Raw genomic sequence first — 20,669 nt, forward strand, 5'->3', positions numbered from 1 at the left:
GTACCATACCTGACCCCTATATAGAATGTCTGGCATTACCAGAAGGTGGAGGCATTGACCCTGGGACAGAGTCCTTAGAATGGGAAACCATTCCTGAAGTGTCCAAAAAGGAGTGACTAGAATGCAGTGAGTGCAGAAATGCTGAATTCTGCAACATACCCTGATAATGAGGGGTGAAGGTGGAAAAGCATAGAAGAGCCCTTTGGTCCAAGGAATTTGGATGGCATCCTCCAGAGAGAGGGGGCTGGTGCCTACCAGGGTTCAAAAACGTATGGCCTTCATGTTAAACTATGTTGTAAAAAGATCTACAGTAGGGAATTCCTACTGTTGAAAAATGGGCAGAATGTAATTGGTATTGATTGCCCACTCATGGTGTGAAAAACCCTGCTGAGTGTATGCCCTCTGCTGTTCTTTACACCTGCAATATGTATGGCCTGTAGGACTGTTTCGTGTAGCACATTCCCACAGAGTTGTAGTGTCGACACAGAAAGTTAGCAATGCTGTTCCTCCTTGCCTGTTCTGATCATATAGAGCTGTGGTGTTAGCCACATGAATCTGAACTCTCTTGTTGCGCAGTAAACCTGCAAAAGAAGCAAGGGAATAATGGACAGCTCTGAGTCTGAATACATTAATGGTTTTGAATCCATAGGTGACCATGTACCCTGAATCGAGGAAGGGCTGCAATGAGCACCCGAAACTAACGCTGAAACCATCGGTTGTTACAGAAATGTCAGTACAGTCTCTTTCAAATGGGCATCCCTAGATTAGATTCTCAGATTGGGCCTACCATGACAATGATCTGAGTACAGATGTGGGAACAGATTATTTCACATGTTGATGGGTTATCATAAGAGTATAGTGATTATAGTGACGTAAAATCCATTTTTGTAGTGGCCTCAACAATACAACACAGGTAGCAGAGGCCATGAGACCAAGTATTAATAAATTTGAATTAATAAAACTAATTGAATGCTTGGTAGTAAACAGATGGACCAAAGATTGCAGCCTTCGTATTCTGTCAGCAGGAAGGATGGCCCTCCCCTATGGAGGAAAGAAGTCTAGCCCCAATTAAGTGTATAGTTCTATTGGGGGTAAGGATAGACTTTCTCAGTTCACCAACAGACCTAGGTTAGAGACGGTGTTAAGGACAATGTGGATATGATAATTAAGTACTGGTGCAGATTCCACTTTTATAAGCCAATTATCTAGGTAGGGGTACACAAGGCAGCCCTTAGATCAGAGGGATGCAACTATGACCACCATACACTTGGTGAATACGTGAGGTGCAGAGGCCAAGGTAAAGGGCAGTACTGTGTACTGGAAACATTCACCTCCACATTTAAAACAAAAATACTTCCTCTGATTGGGATTTACAGAAATGTGGAAGTATGCATGCAAAACTTTTGAACTTTAATATATTCAGGTTATGGTGAGCCTTACGTTCCCGTCCTTCCTTTCTACTAAGAAACACCTGGATTAAAACCCCAGAGAGGAAGAGTCATTGGGATGTGGTACAAACAATTAAAAGCATCCTTAAGGGAAGGAGAACAGGACCCTGCACCGGAGGGGTATAGACAAGAGTGGATATTCAGAAAAAATATATAAACGATAACCTTGTCTAACTATAGAAAGGCCTCAAGAGTCATTAGTGCAAGTATCCCATAGAGAACAAGAGATATAATCTGTCCAGAAAGAGTGTTCAATTCAGTGTCAGTCAGGACAGATGTGTGACCTTGAGGAGCAGGCTTGGGAGAATGTGGTTGGGTTAGTTTCGCTCTTGGCCTCAAAACCCTCTTGGTGGTATGGCATTGAGCTGATGGATAGGACTCTTGACCAAAAGTTTGATGGTAGGGGTACCTTCTGGGACGATGTTGGTAAATTTGAGGACCTTAGTGTCTAGACCTGGGTTGTTGTGGTTTGGAAGAGGCAATGACACCAGAAGACTTTGTGGTTTGGTGATTTTTCTTCATTTGGCTCAAGGAGTCATCTGTTTCTTTTTAAAAATAGCAAACATGCCCTTGAAGGGAAAATCCTTAACTTGCTATTTTTATCCTGAGAAAACACTGTTGAATGTGATCAGGCTTCATGCCTGATAACAGCAGAAGCCATGGTTCTCACTGAGCCATTCACAATGTGTTCTCCTGCTGTTATCGGATGTTTGACTAATTTAGTAGCCTTCCTTTGAAGGACCCTCTCCTAGATGGCTTCAAAGCTTGCGATTCTACAGTTGAAAACTGCAGATCCTTCAAGAAGTAGCAGGAGTAGCAGATAAGATGCTGTGAGTGATGTCCAACAGGTCTTCCACCAGTGGAAAGGCTATGGAAGCAGGAGTTGGAATATAAAGTCTGCAAAACCTTACTCTCTTGGAGTAGAAGTTGAAACATCCAATTCCAGTCCCCTGGCCCTGCACAATAGGTCGGAAGCAGAGGTGGTGCTGGAACCAATGGAACGGGAGCCAATGAACGACTTGTAGCCAACAAGATCAGAATCAACAGCGGCCCCTGTAACTGTGGAAATGTGGGAGCAAACTGTAGCCAGTTTACAAGGTCCTGCCAGCTATTCATGAGTGCTGGCATTTGAACAGCAGACCAAGGTGCACACAATTGTGAGGCTGTTGAGGAGACTGCTGCCTGTACATGATGGAGGGCATTTATTGGGGGCCCATGTATTAGGGGGGGCCACTGAGCAATTACAGAACTGGTGCCAGTTCCATAAGTATGTTTGGAGCAGTAAGGTTACCATAGGGAGCATAGTTCCCCTCATCTCCCTGGAAAAATGGAGTGTGAGGTGGTGAAGGAGTTCTAAGTGGATTAGAGACCTTCTCCTATATAATAATGGGTGGAGCCTGGGTCCGTTAGTGGCTCTGAGAAGCAGACGCCAACCACTTTTGTTGTTTAGGCTTGCTTTCCACCTTTTTAACAGGTGGTTTGGAGGTGGCATGTTGCGGATGGGTGGGATCCAGTGAGTGACATTTCCTGTGTTCGGGTGAACAACCAGGAACCTAACATTGTCTGTATCCTGATATGTTGTGGGTTCCACCCAGACAAGGCAGACAAAAGACAGCACTCATCAGTGTGAGGCATTTTATTTCAGTTTTTTTGAAGAGTGAATCTTGAGACATCACGAGATCAAACAGAGATACATGACCGAAGAAATTGTGGTAAACAAGGAGCAGATGATCAAGACAAAGCAAAAGACTGAAGAGAAGAACCTCTCTTGTATGGCGATAAAAAAGAAACTGAGGGAAATAGAGGTGCTCCACCTCACTACCTATGTTTCAGTGGGAAACCCCTGCACATGTGCTGTAGAGGCAGAGCATCCCCTTGCAGATTTTAAGAGCTAGAGAAATCAGCATGCTCAGGCCCCAGTGTTTGACTACACAGATGAATGATGATGAATCCCTGATTATACCAAACCTCATTTCCTTTTCCACTTTTGTTTAAAGGAATTATCATTGGTACGCCCATTTTAACAGTGGAGCTCAAGCAAGATCTTATCACTGGAACAGCACAGGGTACCACTGAAGGAATGCTGAACTGAGAAGATGTAAAAGATCCTTTTCTCATGACAAATTCTAAATTTGTACCTCTTATTTTCTGTTCTTCCTTGTAAAACCATTCCTGATAATCTAAAGTGACTACATGACACTGTTATGTAAAACAATAATTGAAAATGCTTATAAACTATCTTTCAATAACCAAGTATCCATAAGGCAGCTTATGCAGTATTAAAACATCTACAAGAAATGATTATAATAAAACATCAGTGCCTTCTATTGTAAGACAGAACTTAAAAGTATAAAAATATAAAAAAGTATAAATCCTGTCAGTGGATAAAAGATTAAATCTAGACCCATAATCTAGGTTTAGTAAAACCTTGATGAAAGAGGTGCAACCTAAAGGCTGCCAAACAGGGAGGCCAGCAAACTTCATGGGCAATTACGTTCTGTAACCTTGATGCCACCTCAGAAAAGGCCCTCTTCCATACTGTCACCCAGCTAAGGAGTGACACACAAAGCAGGGCCTTGCTTGCTGATCTTGATTCTTGGAAAGGTTCATGAAGGAGAATGTGAATCCTGGCTCCAAACTGTTTAGGATTTTCAGGGTCAAAGGCTGAGAAACAATTGAACACAGATATGAACAGGGTGCCTAAGCATATAGATCAGAATTGGCACAATGTGATACCAGTAAGGCTCAAATAACAGAACTCTTCAAAGGCAGCCTCACCTAGTATGTAGTTTATGGATGTTACCTGGTGGGAGGCAGCTGGTATATAAAAAGGTATGCTTGGCCATTGTTGGGAGGAAGAATTTACATATTCTGAGCTAGTTTACATAGCATTACGATACAAGTTACGTTCTTTGGTCTGGTAAGTATTATATGTTTGCCCTAGCTTCAGATTATGACATTCAAGATATATCACTTGTTGAGCAAAGCATGAGAACACATTTTAAATTTTAACATAGGCAACAACTGACAATAAAACTGAAAAATTCTTAGAAAAGTTTCAAGGGCATTCTTTATCTTAGTCCAAATCTACCTGAAATTCAGTCAGCTGAACTAATTAGTTCATTAATGCACTACAGTAGGAAAGCAAAGGAAGTCCTAAGCAAGAAATAAAATGGAAATGTTGTGTACTTGAGAAGGCCAGCCTTCATAAGAAAGTGCATAAGAGGAGAAATATAAGGACATAAGAAAAGACAATTGTCTCCTCTCTTTAAAGAATTTCACTGGAAGGAGGTTCAGAATTGCTAAGATAATTATCAGAGCTTCAAACTACAGATCCCATGGTTCTCCAATAAAGTTTTACAATATAAACCAATGGGTGGGCTCCAACAGTAATCTCACCTGAAGGAAGGTTTCCCATCAGCTGAATGGGACCTTGTTGTCTCCCCCCATCCCACAGCCATCTAGAATGCTGTTTCTATAGGACAGATGACCCTAAGGAACACGAGAGGTGAACTAAAGGTCTGCAGTAGAAGGGAGGAATCAGTTTTTTTTTAAAACCCTTTTCATGAGTGGAAATCTGTCACAGAGTTCAATTTATTGTATGTTTAGAGATTGTATATTCCTACAATCAAAAGCATGCAGGAAAATTATTTTTAAAATGAGAGGGTGGAAAGAGGCATAATATCAGATAGGAAGGGCATTTTCAGGGTAGCACTCACCGATTCTGGGTCTCTCTGTTGCTCAAGAAAAGCTGAGAATTCCACTAGTCTGAGTTTAGTTGTTCCAATAGATCGACCTTGCCAAGCAGGAACTGAGGGCGCTGGAGCTGACGCAGGCTCAAACCCTGTAGCACAAGTCATTATTTTTATGAAAAGCCAGCATTTTTTTAGTTTATAAATTACTTATGTACCGTGTCATTAATTCTTGGATATCAACAATAACTTGATCTCAGCTATTATTCTTACAAATGCAATTATTTAAAAAGCCTGGAACTATGGCCGTAGCACATTTACTATGTAATGAAAATGGTTGACAGATGGAGGGATTCCCAAGCCTTATTTTAGCACCATTGAAAGAAAAAAGTACAATAACTTTGTCTTACAGGTAACCTTTTCAACATAGCTGCTTCATACAAATGACTGGAAAATTCAATTCGAATGAACTACCCATCCATTGTAAAGGATCTGGCTTTACTGTTTTAGGAAGTGGTATCCTCACTGCAGATATGAAGACTTAAATCCTGATGTTCTATAGTACCAGAACTCCTAGATACTGCAGAATAGCACACAGCTCCTCCTGAGGTAGTTCACTAGTGATCTGTCCATCATGGATGTGGAATCCCCATATGACATCATTCCATATGAAGATTTATTATTTGTTTTATTTATTTATGTCATTTACAGAACATAAGCAATTCTAGGACCGACACGAAGCACAGGTAACTCATAGGAGCACATATTTAAAGCAACAGTAACGCAACATAGAGGTGAAGTCTATGGTCCCTAACCCATTAGCAAAGTATCTGAGACTCCCTCCCTACAATACAGCCCTCCTATCTGAGTAAAAAGCCTTTTTGAATAATTCAGTTTTGCATTGTTTGTAGAAAGCCAGGAGAGTGGAGGCTCTCCTGACCTCCTTAGGCAGGTTGTTGCACAGGCAGGGGCCACCACAGAGAAAGCTTGTGTGCAGGCTGCTGTTGATTTCAACCATGTGCAAGATGGCACCTGCAGGAAACTCTGATCACATGAGCAACGTAGGGATGGAGGCAGTCCCGTAGGTATGCCCGACCAAGGCCGTGAAGAGCTCTGGATGTGATAAACAATACCTTGAACTTCACTGTAATTGATAGGTAGCCAATGGAGTGACTGTAGGATGGGAGTGATGTTCATGAGTGAGGCACAGCCATTAGGAATGTAATTTCAGATAACACCATGACACAACTGAATGTTATGCTTTGTAACTGAATCTTCATCCGCACCTATTTCAGATTTGGGACATGTTGTATCTTCACATCAACTACATGTGCCATATTTATTGCAGATTTAAAGGAAGGAAGAGGAGGGGGAAAAGAGGGGAAGGGAGAGAGAAAAGGAAAAAAACAGTAACTGGAACACCTAGAAATCAGCAATGCCCAACAGAGAACAGCAGGCACCCAGCCTCAGAAACCAACTTCATTCCACACAGCAGGTCCATTTTACTTCTTCATTCAATCCAATAGGTGTCAAAGTTTGAAGGTGATAAATCCTGAACACTTCTCTTTTCTGTAGGAGTTTATGAAGGCTCAAAGATGTAGGCTGAATACATCCCACAACCCAGAATCGCAGGCTGCTTCTCAGTGTGGCCAGAAGTGACATAATGGATGACGAGCGGAGCAGTTAGTTTCTTTAGTTTAATACAGCTCTTATCTTCACAAATTCCAGTTATCATTTTTTTGCTTTCTCTCTCCCCTTCTCCCTTTCTCCCCTCCTTTGGGAGTAGAATTACATATCATATGAGAGGTACGGCATCATTCTTTCATTCCATCATATAGCTGACTTCATATAACAAATGCGCCATCTGATTTCAATTACAGGTTGATGACACACACATCCAGAAATATTGGAAACTTTACACCAAGTTTGCGTGCAGGTGTGGATGTTTTTAGGTTTAAATGTTCATCTATATAAAATTTACATATATAATTTTTGCTTTATAGATTATAACATCAATGAAGAGTTTTGTGTGGGTGCAGTTACCATGTGAAGGGGATCCATGGCCTGCTTTATACATTTACACCATACCACACATGAGGTAGAAATGGTTCTGTATTTTTCTGCAAAAATTAAAAATAAAATTTAATACAGTATAATAATGTGAATACTTATTGTAACACTTAAATTTCCCCCTCTTTTTCTGTTTATATCTCATCCAGTCATATATATATATAAAAGTTTCTGGATGTGTGAGTTTGTTTTTTTGTAAAAGTGTGTATTATTGACCACTGAGGAAGGCCCCTGAGGCTGAAAACACGTATGGTCTTGTGTTGGTCATCTGATATGTTCATCAACTGTGTTTGGAAAATATTATAGCTTATATGAAACTTGCCTTGATTTAGAATACAGGCCCTATGTTTTTAATTTAACTATTGTGTAAATTATATAATAATATTCATTTTGATCTGATGTAGCTTGACCTTTGCAGTATCTTGAGGGAAAAATCAATCCACCCAGCAAGTCCTTTATGTATCTAAATTGGTCACTGTACAATCTATAGAATTGGACACTTATGCCAAATTTAAATGTGTTGTGAAAGAAGTCCAATCAAATACATAAATCTGTAAAAAATGTTACCTGAAATAGGGGTTGCAACTGTTGGCTGTATGGGATAGGTCTGCTGAACAAATGGCTTTATGCTGAAAGAAAAAGTTGGATATGAAGTCAGGCTCTATTAAGTCAAGTACAGCTTATTACCTTTGAAACAATTTAACAAGAACAAACAACTGTCTTTTGTCACATGGTGCAAGATAACTTCTATGAATCTCTTTCTAGCATGCCGTTTCTTAAAGACTGCTTTCATGGTGATAACAAAAGAAAAGAAAAGAAAAAAGAAAAGAAAAGTTGTAATAGAATCTAGAACAATCTTGTGCATAACACAAGCCTCGAAAAGGAAATATCTTTTTCAAATCTCATATGAATCATGTACTTAGTGGAGAGACTCGGGCAAACCAGCCTTTGTATTGGAAATATGGAGCTAATACTTTTGGTCTACCTTGCAGAGTTGTTATATAATAAATGCTATTGTTATTATAATGAACTTTCCTACAAAGGAACACTCCACTTCCCACCTTGGAAACACAAGCAATGAAAAAGCCATATGCAATCCACTTTCATTGCAGCACCCAGAAACCACCTCAGTTTCATGCTAACAGGATTTATAGTGCAAGCCTCTCTCTTCTTGCTAGGTAGCCAGTGACCGCCACTGAATGATGAAGGTACTAAAGACTTTCTACCTCATATTGTACTGATAGAGATGGGCCAGGTCAGTTCATAAATAAAACAATACATACAAATAATTGGTACTGAAAGTGTTCTTGTCACTCTCCTAGCAATAGAATTCTGTACATTAGTCTCTCTCCCCCACAGCATGCAATGTGATTGCAAACAGGTCTAAAGATTGTGTACTTCTAACTTCAGCAGTTGGAAATGAACTGCTGATCTGAAGAGGTGCACAGGACCTCCATTGACCCTGAATACTGAACTTTCTATATTAATATCCAAGACCAAAGAAGATCATATATTCAAGTGAAACACAAGATGTCACAGGTCAGGTGTTTGTTTCCATGTGCAGTGAAAGGAGTAGAGAGGATAGGGTTTAGCCTAAGATCTGCTATGGATGTCACTGCATGTAGAGGTGAGAAGCGTAAGTAATGTCTAAACATCCTGAATGCTTCCTCAATGAAACCTGCTTTTAGTTTTGAGAATTGCCATCCTTTACAAAGGAAGCAGAATTAGGGGTGTGTACCCCACCCCAAATTTGGGTGATCCAGATCTAGGTTTCAGGGATACAAAAAAAAATGTAGTATCCCTGAAATTCTGGTAAGATTCTCTAATCCGGTTAGACAAACTTGAATTGATCTGGCCATTATTCCCTAGGGGGAAATTATCTGGAGGGCTGGCTGGGAGGGCTGTCATTTTCAAGAAAACTACACCAAATTTGCAGGAAACATACTCTTTCCAGTCCACTAAAGACTCCCCAAGTTTCAGGAAGATTGGACTCCTGGGTCCAATTCTATGGGCCCCTCAACTAGGTGCCTCCAGCCACTCTCCATTATTTTCTATGTGGGAAACATTTTCAAGGCTTTCCAGGCAAAGAGAAATCTTAAGCAAATGCAACTGCTGGCCAAAAGCCAGTCCCCAATTGCAAGTCCCACTCCCATGCAAGCTGAACCCACAAAGCCCAAAAGAACCAAAAGGAAGGAGAGCAACCAATGCCAAATCAGAGGATCCCAATGTAAAACCAGAGAAAGTAGTGAATCCCAAACTGAGACAAGGAGGAGTGAGGCTCACTGGAGTCACAGAGTTTAAGGCAACTGGAGGTGGCTTGAAGGGCTCTTTTGGAGCTTGGGCATGGGTGGAGGGGCAGGATGGGAATCCACTTTGTCTGCTGCTTCCTGCCCCCACCAGCCTCACGCCGCTCTCCCTCCACAGTGTGGAGCTTGCCTCCACTTCATGCTGCTGTCCTCTTGCTTGTTGCTGATCTACTTTTGCTGCAGCAGCATGCAGCCAAATAAATCCAGCCCAACAGAGTTCAGCTTCCCAAATATGATCCAGGATTCTCCAGTGAGATCAGGCATAGCCAAGATTATGAATCCCAGATCATACACACCTAAAAGACTTCCCTTCAGTGCAGGAATAACCATAAAAAGTATGTTGCTTTGTACTATTCACAAGCTGGGCTAGATGATTAATGGGATTTCTAATACTGGATGAAGAATAAAGTTTTAAATCAAAACAGTATGCAAGATCTTAGAAAGAAAAATAATCAATGTAAATGGTGCTGTGATACTGACACTAGAAGCATGGCAGAGCCAAGATTTCCAGTTAAATGTCAATGATCCCATGCATATTTATGCAAAAGTAAATCCCACTGTGTTCATTGAATCTTAGCTACATTGAAGCATCCCAGGAAATACTTACAGAGCTATTGTTCCAGTCATTTGCTTCAATGTATAATCAAAGTACAAATAGCTACAGCTTCCTACTGCACAAAATCAGACCCATAGTGCAAATGTGGCTTTTCTTATAACAACATGTATGACAAATTCTCTGAATTCTAAGTTTTCCTTTAAACAAATTAATCTCTTGTCCCCATAGACATATCTTTACCCTTGTATCTCCACAATGGAAGAGGCTATTGACTTCTTGGGCGGCGGGGGGGGGGGGGAGAATGAAATCTGGGAAGTCAGAGAGCATGTTACAATTTATATATATTGTTATAATAATAACATTCGATTTATATACCGCCCTTCAGGACAACTTAATGCCCACTCAGAGCGGTTTACAAAGTATGTCATTATTATCCCTACAACAAAACACCCTGTGAGGTGGGTGGGGCTGAGAGAGCTCCAGAAAACTGTGACTAGCCCAAGGTCACCCAGCTGGCTTCAAGCAGAGGAGTGGGGAATCAAACCCGGCTCTCCAGATTAGAGTCCCGCAATCTTAACCGCTACACCAAACTGGCTTGGTGTAACTTGTTATAATATTGTATAATTTGTTATAATGTTGTATTAATATAACAATTTTCAATTTTTAAAAAAGGCATCCAGTGACAGGAGGTGGAAAAGCCACATCAAAGAAAATGGCTGCCATGTGGGTTGGAAAGTCCAAACTTTCTTACTGACACAGCAGCCAACCAGGCTTTACTGTAATCTTTCCCAAAACTTTGAAGCAAAGCAGGTTTGAGAAAGATCAGAAAAAAGCTGGAGAAACTAGCTCATGAGGAAGTAGAGGGAAAAAGCCCCACATTTCAAGAGCATTGAACCTGGAGCAGATAATCTATGTGGCAATGGCCGAGGTATACATTCATTGAAAATAACATCCTCTTAAAATGTAAAGGAAATTTATTTTGATTGCCAGCAGTGTGCCCTCCCCTTACAGAGTGGAAGAGAAAGAACCATTAAAAATAATATCCCTTTAAACTTTAAGGGCACTGAATTATTTTCACTAAGAACATATAATTTTGAATATATATCCAGTTAAACAGATGCTTTATTTACAACACACATATACACAAGCAGAAAAGTATGACCTTATTTTTGAAACTTACTCTTGTGAAGATCCTGGCTGCCCTGTTTGTATCATCCCTGGCCAAAACTAGATAAAGGAAAAATGGCAAACATAGCATTTTAATGAGCATATTTATTCTATTTTTTCCTACCAAAGAATTTTGTAAAGACAGAGGTAAGCACATTTTATGCAGAAATTAATTGATATAGACTTCATTTCCTATAAATCATTGTTCTGAAATGTACTTTCTATTGCAGCCAATTAACTTACTCCAGGTGCTCCAGGAAATGTAGGACGAGGAATTCCTGGCAGGCCCAACTTATTGTGAATTGCTGTTGCAGATACTATTTGAGCAGATGACATGGCTGCCATGTGTTGGAGTGCTTTGTCCTTTGCAGTCTGATCCTGTAACATGACAATTATAGGCAATCATTAATACACCAGGAACAACAAATCACATTGAGCAAACACAGCTAGAAAGCACATGTGGTAACATTTTAAAAAGCATAGGAAGAGTGAAAAAATTAAAGCATGCAGAAAAATATAGCAAAGGGGCTAAAATAATTCAGACTACCTCAGGGCAAAGTTCTCTCCTCAATGTTATTGTAACTCAAATCAACTGTGAATACCCTTATCTGCTACGAAGAAGCAGGGAATCAAACCAACCTGAACTTTTTCCCACCACAACCTAGAATAGAGTCTGAGCTTTTGTGGAGCCTAAACTGGAGCACTACAACAACAAGAAAACTAGGTTATGGGATAAGAATAAAGATTTTTTTAAAAAAATCTGATATGGTGGTATGCCAGACCAGTTCCACCTGTCCTAAGAGACAGCCAATGGAAGAAGACAGAATGTTGGGCCAATGAAAGTGAGTGTTCACTGAAGGGAAAAGAAGGATCTTGGGAACTGTAGGAGGGAGAAAGGTTTGAGATGCTGGTCAGTGAGGCAGTAGAAAGTTAGCTGGCTGTTAATCTGTTCTTTTATTTTAAAACCTTCACTGTTTAACTCCAATATGTTCATTAATTTAAAATCCTTTCACCCCTATGTTCCATTGTATAAATAAAGTTTATTTTTGTTTTGTATAATCCTGGCTGGCCTAAAGCTGAGGGAAATTAAAACACACACACACACACAAATGCTGGTCACATTAAATGGGCATAATTCAAATGGTGGCAGAGTATACTGAGGGAAAGTAATTTCTTGACTTCCTTTTTCCTCAACAGCCCAGGGGTGTAGCTGGGCAAGACGTACATAGAGGGAACTGGCTGCCTGTTTGGTGGAGCCTCTGGAAGAGGAGAGAGGGGACCCTGTGAGGATTTGAATCAGGGCTCTCTGCCTGCTGTAGTGGACAGGCGGCGTGTGGCGGTGGACTTCTGGCCTTTGCCTGTCTGGGTGGCAAAGGCTGTGAAAGAGTTTTGTGTCTGTGGGTGTGATGTGGGGTCTACCCATCTACCTACCTATCCCTGCCATAGGTGGTAGACTCACTGGCCCCAACCAGATTAGCATACAAGAACAGGAAAGCAATATCTGGGAGAATGTTTGTATATTTTGGATTTTGCCTGGCATCTCTATTGAGCTCCCTTCAAGGACAGGAGAAAATTAATGATCTTCTACCATAAATGTTGCCATTCACTCTAACAGCCTGTGAAGATAAACAGCCTGGTGGAAGAAGGAACAAGAACAGCTTTTCTGTGTGCTGCAAAATGTACTTCACATGCCAGTGCCAAGTGTTGTTAATGTTCTTTGAAACTGAACCAGAATGCAAAATACACAATCCAGCCAAAGTTAAGCACTGATCTGAGATGGAATGATTTAAATATGTGCTTAACTCTCCAATGAAATAGAATTTAAAAGTGCTTGACTCCATGCAATGGAAAAACCTTGGTAGAAGTTGCTCCAGCCACTGGGAAATGCCAGGGATGCGCCAGAACCATGGGCAACTGTAGCCAGTACAGACCTGAAAGTTATGCTCTCCAGCTCAGGTTCCATGGAGTCCTCAGCAGGCACTGGAGACTTGAGCTGGAGCTTCAAGTGTGGACCAAACTCCTAGGGTTTAATGCCAGGCCTGGGCACTCTTAAAGGATTCCTATGGCCTGCCAACCAGAGGAGGCAATGCTAAGTACATTTATGTCCTTCTGCCCCTGAAGGCTCTGGGACCTGGGTGCTACCATCTAGGGCAGCTCACTGGGCTCAGCCTCAGCCTCAAGCTATAAAATGATTTCTGTCACTAAGTGGTAAACATTGTTAACTAGTTTTAAGCTTCTGTCCCATAGGTTCAGGAGTGTAACAAACCTTTTTAAATGGGAACGCAGAAACCAGTATAATAAAAGTACAGACAAGCCTGTGCAGATGTTCATATCCTATAGAGAGTGGGGCTCAAGATAGCACTTTCCCCATGGAAAGTTCAAGACATTCTTTCATGCATGTCTGTCCATTTGTATAAGGCCTACACATAAGGTTTTGGGTGTCAGAGAGCTAAGCTACAAGAAATAAATTACACGAGGAGGAGTGCATGAAGTGAATTGCAGTGTTAGCCGGGAAGCTGAGTTTTAAAAGAGATCAGAAGGCTTTGTCAATTTCTCCTCTCTACAGAGCCAGGGAGATCCCTGCTCAGAGGGTTTCTTAATTTTTTTCCTCCCAAAGGCTCTGTCAATTTCACCTCCCCTTCTAAGAGGTGAAGAAGAAATAAACCTTCTGAGCAGCAATCTCCCTGGCTTTGTAGAGAGAAAATTAACAAAGCCTTCTGATCTCTTTTAAAACTCAGCTTCCCGGCTAACATTGCGACTCCCTTCATGTGCTCCTTCTCGTGTAATTCAGCTCTTGTAGCTTAGCTCTGAGTAACAACTAATCAGTGCAGAAATTTTTGTGCTAAACACCTAAGTGATTGACATTTCCCACATAGTTGCATTATTCACATAAAACAACTAGCTATGTGTAATCACTCCATAGAAAATGGTATATGTGAAGGGCTTATAAATAATTGATACTGAGCTCAAAACAGCTTGTCAAAAATACGCTGGCCATTTGTAGACCTTTACGGACCCAGAGTGGTGTAGTGGTTACAGAGTCAGATTAGGATCTTGGAGACGCAAATTTCATCCTCACTCTGCTATGAATGCTTGCTGAGTAGTCTTGGATAAATCACTCTATCGACCTAACCTACCTCACAGGCTTGTTGCTGTGAGAACAAGAAAGATGGTAGAATGATGCTGTAAGCCACTTTGGGTCTTAACTGGAGATGAAAGAGATAGGAAGATAAACACATGCTTCTGGGCCTTCTCCTGGGATAATAACCAATATAGTTAATTTTGAGCATGTTCAGGTTTATGGATACTTAAATCCAGAGACTAGAACCATAAACAGACAAGACAGCTCTTTCAACAAATCTGAGAAAAGTCCCAAGTTTGCAGAAAAATCTGAAATCTAAAAAATACATATTGGGTTTTTAAAAACCCAAATCATAGAAGCAGTGCCTGTATTTTTAATAAACTCAGTGGCAATTGTTTGGTTGCTAGGCAAACACAACAGTATTACCAGCTTTCAGCCCTTGGTTTCTGTCAGTAAAAGGCCCCTGCAGCAGGGCCATTTCTAGGTCTGTTTTGGTCTTTGAGGGAGGACTCATCAAGGCCAGGCCTGGCAGCAACCACTGAGAGACTTGATACCACATGACTTGCATGACTCGCCCAGCATTGACTGCTTGCTACTGTTCAACAGCAGCCAACCCACAAAAGCCCTTGCGGTGTAGTGACTTGAATTTCAGAGTAGGATCTGGGAGACCCAGGTTTGAATCCTCACTTTCCTATGGAAGCTCACTGGGTGACTTTGGGATAGTTACACATTCTCAGCCTAAACTACTTCACAGGGTTGTTGTGAGGATAAAATTTATTTATTTATTTAAACATTTATATCCCATCTTTTCATATACTTCAAGGCAGCTTACAATAGTAGATTTAAAACATTTACAATTAAAACCAGAGAATGAGGAAAAGTGGTAGATTTCTGTGGGAGAAATTACATCATGTAGATGGAGTGGAGGAGAATGTAAGCTGCTTTGGGTCCACATTGTGGGGTATAAATGAAGTAAAGAAATAATAAATATAGCTGGGGATGGAAGCAGATGAAAGGTAGGTTGGTGGGTGGGCAGGAAGGAGAGAAGGAAGCAAGGAAAGGGGAGAATATTTCTAATCCTCAACATGGCCTCATCGGCAGATACTTAAACCTGCAGATTGGGGACATGGAGGAGTGTAGTCTGCCTTTGTGTGCATAACACACCTCCATTTGCCCAGCTTCATCCATGCCTGGCTAGAGGCCAAAGGAGGGTGGAGAAGTAAGAGTGGTAACTGTTGCTACTGTGGGAGCTTCAGAGTAGCAATGATGCAGGTTGACATGTAAGCAAGAGAGGAGTAGGTGCCATCCCTCACCATGAACCTCAGATGAGTAGCAATCAGCTGGGTAGGGGCTGGTACCACTGCTCCCTACATTAGCCACACAGTGAAGGCAGGCAGATGGGAGGAGGGAGAGGAGGAGTTGGAGCTGGAGCTGCAACCACTCCTGTGTTAGCTGCAGAAGTGGTGGCGGCAATATAGATGGGTCTTCAACCAAGCCATGAGTGGACAGGAGAAAAGAACCACTGCCACCACCACTGCAGTGTGAAATGAGTGGCTGGCAAGCAAGGGAGTGGGAACCTGTAAGTGGGCAGCCTGGTGACCCCCCTTCTCCCTGCTCAGCAAGTCTTGTGGGTCCCCACTTGTATTCTCTACCTGTGAGCAAATCTGGCATTTTTTAAATTTGGTAGTTATAAGATGACTATAATGGACAGTTTAATATTTTACACTGAAGGTCTCCTCACTTTGAAAATGTTGTTTTAGAAAATATGCACTCTCTGGGGTATATGACTTAATGATGAAGGAATACAAGCACTAAGAGGCAGATTCAAGCAAAGTTGCAAGCATGCTGGCCAGGAACGCATGCTATCCTACTTTACAGTATACAAATTCACACACATATTTCCTAAAAAGTCCATACATAATAATGAGAGGGTGAGCAGCTTCTTCATTTGAACAGCTCCTTTAGAAATAGCACAGGCTAGCAGTACAGTTAAAGCTAGCTAAGAAAAAAAATCTGCCAAGCACAGCTAAAATACATAAGGCTTGCTTTACTGAAAATACTTACCATACTTGTTACCTGGATGTAACAACAAAAAGTGTGTTAAAATGCTTCTGGACAAGTGCAATTTCTTAGTAAAATATGCTACAGTACAAATATAAATGGAAAGTGTTCCTCATCATTATATATAAAGTGTAATTATTCATTTTCACCAAGGAACCGATTCATCAAAAGAATAAAAGGATTAATCATATTCATGCCTACCATGCTGATACAATTAATGCCGAGTTTGGCAGGTTTTCAGCCTGCTTGGATACCTGTGAAAAGTCTACTATTACAAACTAGACATTGCCTATTGTAGCTTTTCTCCTAAACCAGGGGATCTGGCAGCAGGGGGAGCAGCTGCTCTCAGTAGCATTCTCCCTTCCATCCTGAGCAGATTTGGAGGTAGAAACCTGATCAGGTGTTAATGCTTCCAGAAGCAGCATTAACACCTATGGATCCATCTGTAGGTGCTTCTGCAGTCACAGGGGAGCTGTCTGAGAGCAGCAGAGCTCCCGAAGAAGCTACACTTTTAGCAGCAGCAGCAGGGGTACAGTGCAGTGAGAAATCTACTTATTTAAAAGACTGACCCAACTGCCTGACCTATAAGCTTTTGGTCTGGCGTTATTATTTTAAACAGAAAGAGAAACTTCTTCAGAATGAAAAATTGCCTGCTATTTCTAAACCAAATTTAAAATAAAGAGGCTTTGGCTTTTGCGGATGCGGAACACATTCACAGGCAGTCCACTGATCCAGCACGTCTGGGAGTGTCAAGGTTGACTGGCCTGGGGCAGTCGGGCCAAGAAGCGAAGAGACCAGCAGGCAGAAAATTCTGCATATCTAGGAACTGGGCCTGCTGGTGAACATGGCAAGGGCATCAGACCACCACGTTCTCATAGTATTTACACTATTTTATAGAGGCTCCTTCTTGCTCACTAATAACAGGGGCCAATGTTGCACATTCCTATTTCCTGTTCTGCCTTGGGACATGAGCATGCACAGACCTAGGTTAAGCAATGTCTTGGATCAGGAGACTTGGGTGGAAATCCCAGGTCCCCTATTATCAAGTACAAGTTCTAGGCCACATTCTTTCAGAAACTTGGAACATTTCAAAAGCATTAACTTTATGGGGTAATAATTGGTACAACAGTGGAATTTGCATCAAGGGGATATTCTCCAGGTGTTACATTTCTTAGTTTGTTCTGTCCCCCCCCCCCTTTCCTATAGTATCTGGTTCAGTTGCTTAACTGCATTCAGACCATTTTCTTTTTTGTTTGAAGAAACATCTGCCAACATGTGCTTTGTAGGCAAGAAAAGCTCATAGAACACCGTGATATGCTAACTAGTCCCAATGAAACACAAATAAAGAAATTGAATGTTCCTTAGTGCAAGCAAAACATCATAATACAGCTACAGCTGCCAATACAAATAAGGCATGGAAAAACAGTCAATTGAATGACAATAAATTGCAAGGTGCAAAAATACAGTAAATGCAATTCAAAGTGACCGTGCCAGGTTCAAATATATGAAAATGTAACAGTCAAACTGGAGATGTTCACAAATGGAGAAATTCACAAAGTCCACTCAGGGTACAAATGAAGGTAAGTAAAAGAACATTGAGGCAATGCAAAAAGCAATGATTGCAGTAACCACGACAGAGGTACCGGTGTGTCCATCCGTTTCCTGTTCTCTTCTTCCTGGCAGTTACCACTATGTAGCAGTTCTATTCAAAGTACACAGCGTAATACATCATCTCCAAATAGTAAAGAATGAAGAGGCAGCCTCTTCATACTTTACTATTTGTGCTGCCTCTTCATTCTTCTTCATTCTTTACTATCTGTGCTGCCCCTTCATTCTTTACTATTTGGAGATGATGTATTACGCTGTGTACTTTGAATAGAACTGCTATATAGTGGTAACTGCCAGGAAGAAGAGAAAAGGAAACGGGTGGACACACCGGTACCTCCGTCGTGGTTACTGCAATCATTGCTTTTTGCATTGCCTCAATGTTCTTTTACTTACCTTCATTTGTACCCTGAGTGGACTTTGTGAATTTCTCCATTTGTGAACATCTCCAGTTTGACTGTTACATTTTCATATATTTGAACCTGGCACAGTCACTTTGAATTGCATTTACTGTATTTTTGCACCTTGCAATTTATTGTCATTCAATTGACTGTTTTTCCATGCCTTATTTGTATTGGCAGCTGTAGCTGTATTATGATGTTTTGCTTGCACTAATGAACATTCAGTTTCTTTATTTGTGTTTCATTGGGACTAGTTAGCATATCACGGTGCTCTATAAGCTTTTCTTGTCTTGTTCTTCTGTGATTCTCTCTGTTTGGTTTTTTAACATGTGCTTTGTAAGCTTCAACACTGATGATGGCCCATTGAAACCAATGGGCTTAGACTGAAGTAACTCTGTTTAGGATTGCATTGGAAATGTTCTAACACACCACTGGTGATGGACAGACCTAGGTAGCTTATACAGTCCCTTCCAATCCTATGATCCTATTAAATATATATAATAAAAATGGGCATTTCTCCTTCACAGTTATGCAGCCATCTCTGGGGTGACACATAACAACTGATTAATCTCATGTTAAAATGCTACATGACAGTTTGAGCAGCTAGTGAAGACGACTAAATCTAATTAAAACTGGATGGGGAATTTAGGCAGGCAGATTAGCAGTAATTATCCAAACTGGAATCTGGCCAAGATGCATGACTTAACGCCCTTATTCTGCAACTCAAGAGTACACTGAGATATTTAATTAACACAACACTTTGACTTCCTAAGAAAATGAGTTATCCTGCAATAAATATGAAATAGCTTGATTGGGGGTTAATGTAATTATGCAATCAGTAGTACCAATGTTAAAAGAATTTTTGCTTATATTAGTGGTGGAAAGGGCTGTCAAATCATAGCTCACTTATGACAACCCCTAGTGGGGTTTTCAATGCAAGAGACTAACAGAGGTGGTTTGCCTTGCTGCCTTCTAGACAGCAACCCTGGTCTTCCTTGGACATCTCCCATTCAATTACTAACCAAGACCTTAAAGAGATGAGATGATTGATAGATGTTCCTTTCTTATGGTGATGAATCTGTAGAGAATAGCATACAATTCTTTCCTGGCAGTTCTATACTTCTGATCCAACTATTCTCTGACAAAATGAGTTGAATATTGATAGAAAGCAGAGGTCTGAGGAGCTGGGTTATGACTTTAAAACAATTGATGACAACACAGCCATCCTGCATTAGTTCTTGATGCAGAAACCAGAGGTCATCCTTCACCAGAAATTGAGCTAAGCTGGAGTGCAGCTGTGTGGACCATTTGATTCTTCTTACATAAGAGTGTCCCCTTGCCTTATTTCAATACACGAGACTGGATCTTTAAGATCAATGCTGCTTTGGACAAAAATACAACTCTCTGTTCCAAACTTTCTTCCTAGTTCAAGTTATTCAAGAGGGACCACGGCAGAGCCTCTTATTTGACCAAAATCACCTTTTCTAGTCTTAAAATAGTTTTTACTTAGAGGTTTCAAACCATGGCCTCAATCACTCAGGATGGTCGTTACATACAAACACATTTTTGTATTTGTGGAGCTTCAGTCTCCAAAGACCTTCCACATTATTTTTTGTTCTGCCCTTTGTATACAGAGGCCAAAAATAAATTTCTTGGGGAAATCTTGAAAAGTACTGATTCTTCTCCTATGGTGGATAAACTAACAACAACATTCGATTTATATAGCGCCCTTCAGGATGACTTAACATCCACTCAGAGTGGTTTACAAAGTATGCTATTATTATCCCCACAACAAAACACCCTGTGAGGTGGGTGGGGCTGAGAGAGCTCCTAGAAGCTGCGACTGATCCAAGGTCACCTAGCTGGCTTCAAGTGGAGGAGTGAGGAATCAAACCCGGTTCTCCAAGTTAGAGTCCTGAGCTCTAATCCTCCTTTCTGATTTGGACCCATACATCTCTTATAGAGTAGCACAGTTCACCCTGGCAGCTAAGAAAATCCGGGCTCGAGCTGTGCTTAACGGCTGAGACACCTTCACCTGTGTATAACAAAGGTATTTTATTGTACTTTTATCATTATAGTTTTATCATTTATTATTTATGTTTGACTTAGTGTTTTATTTGCTCAATTGTGATGGCCTTTAGCCACGTGCAATGAATATTATTCTGATTCTACTAACCAAGGCCAACCCTGCTTAGCTTCCAAAATGTGATGAGATTGGGCTTGCTTGGGCACACCATGCCTTAAGGTACTATGATTAGATCTGATACTGCTAACATTATTT

General features: G+C 41.0%; 1 protein-coding gene across 2 annotated transcripts in view; it reads right to left on the reverse strand.

The window, feature by feature from the left end:
* Window positions 1-20,669, reverse strand: part of TEAD1 (TEA domain transcription factor 1) — a 192,050-nt gene that overhangs the window by 55,659 nt on the left and 115,722 nt on the right. For both annotated transcript variants that reach the window (XM_054970616.1, XM_054970617.1), the window contains 4 exons: window positions 11,483-11,617; window positions 11,253-11,299; window positions 7,778-7,839; window positions 5,168-5,292 (listed from right to left, as the gene is read on the reverse strand). In XM_054970616.1, the coding sequence (XP_054826591.1) occupies window positions 5,168-5,292; window positions 7,778-7,839; window positions 11,253-11,299; window positions 11,483-11,617 (369 nt within the window). The remainder of the gene's footprint in view (window positions 1-5,167; window positions 5,293-7,777; window positions 7,840-11,252; window positions 11,300-11,482; window positions 11,618-20,669) is intronic.

This window comes from Eublepharis macularius, chromosome 2 (genome assembly GCF_028583425.1).
Source record: "Eublepharis macularius isolate TG4126 chromosome 2, MPM_Emac_v1.0, whole genome shotgun sequence".
NCBI lineage: Eukaryota > Metazoa > Chordata > Lepidosauria > Squamata > Eublepharidae > Eublepharis > Eublepharis macularius.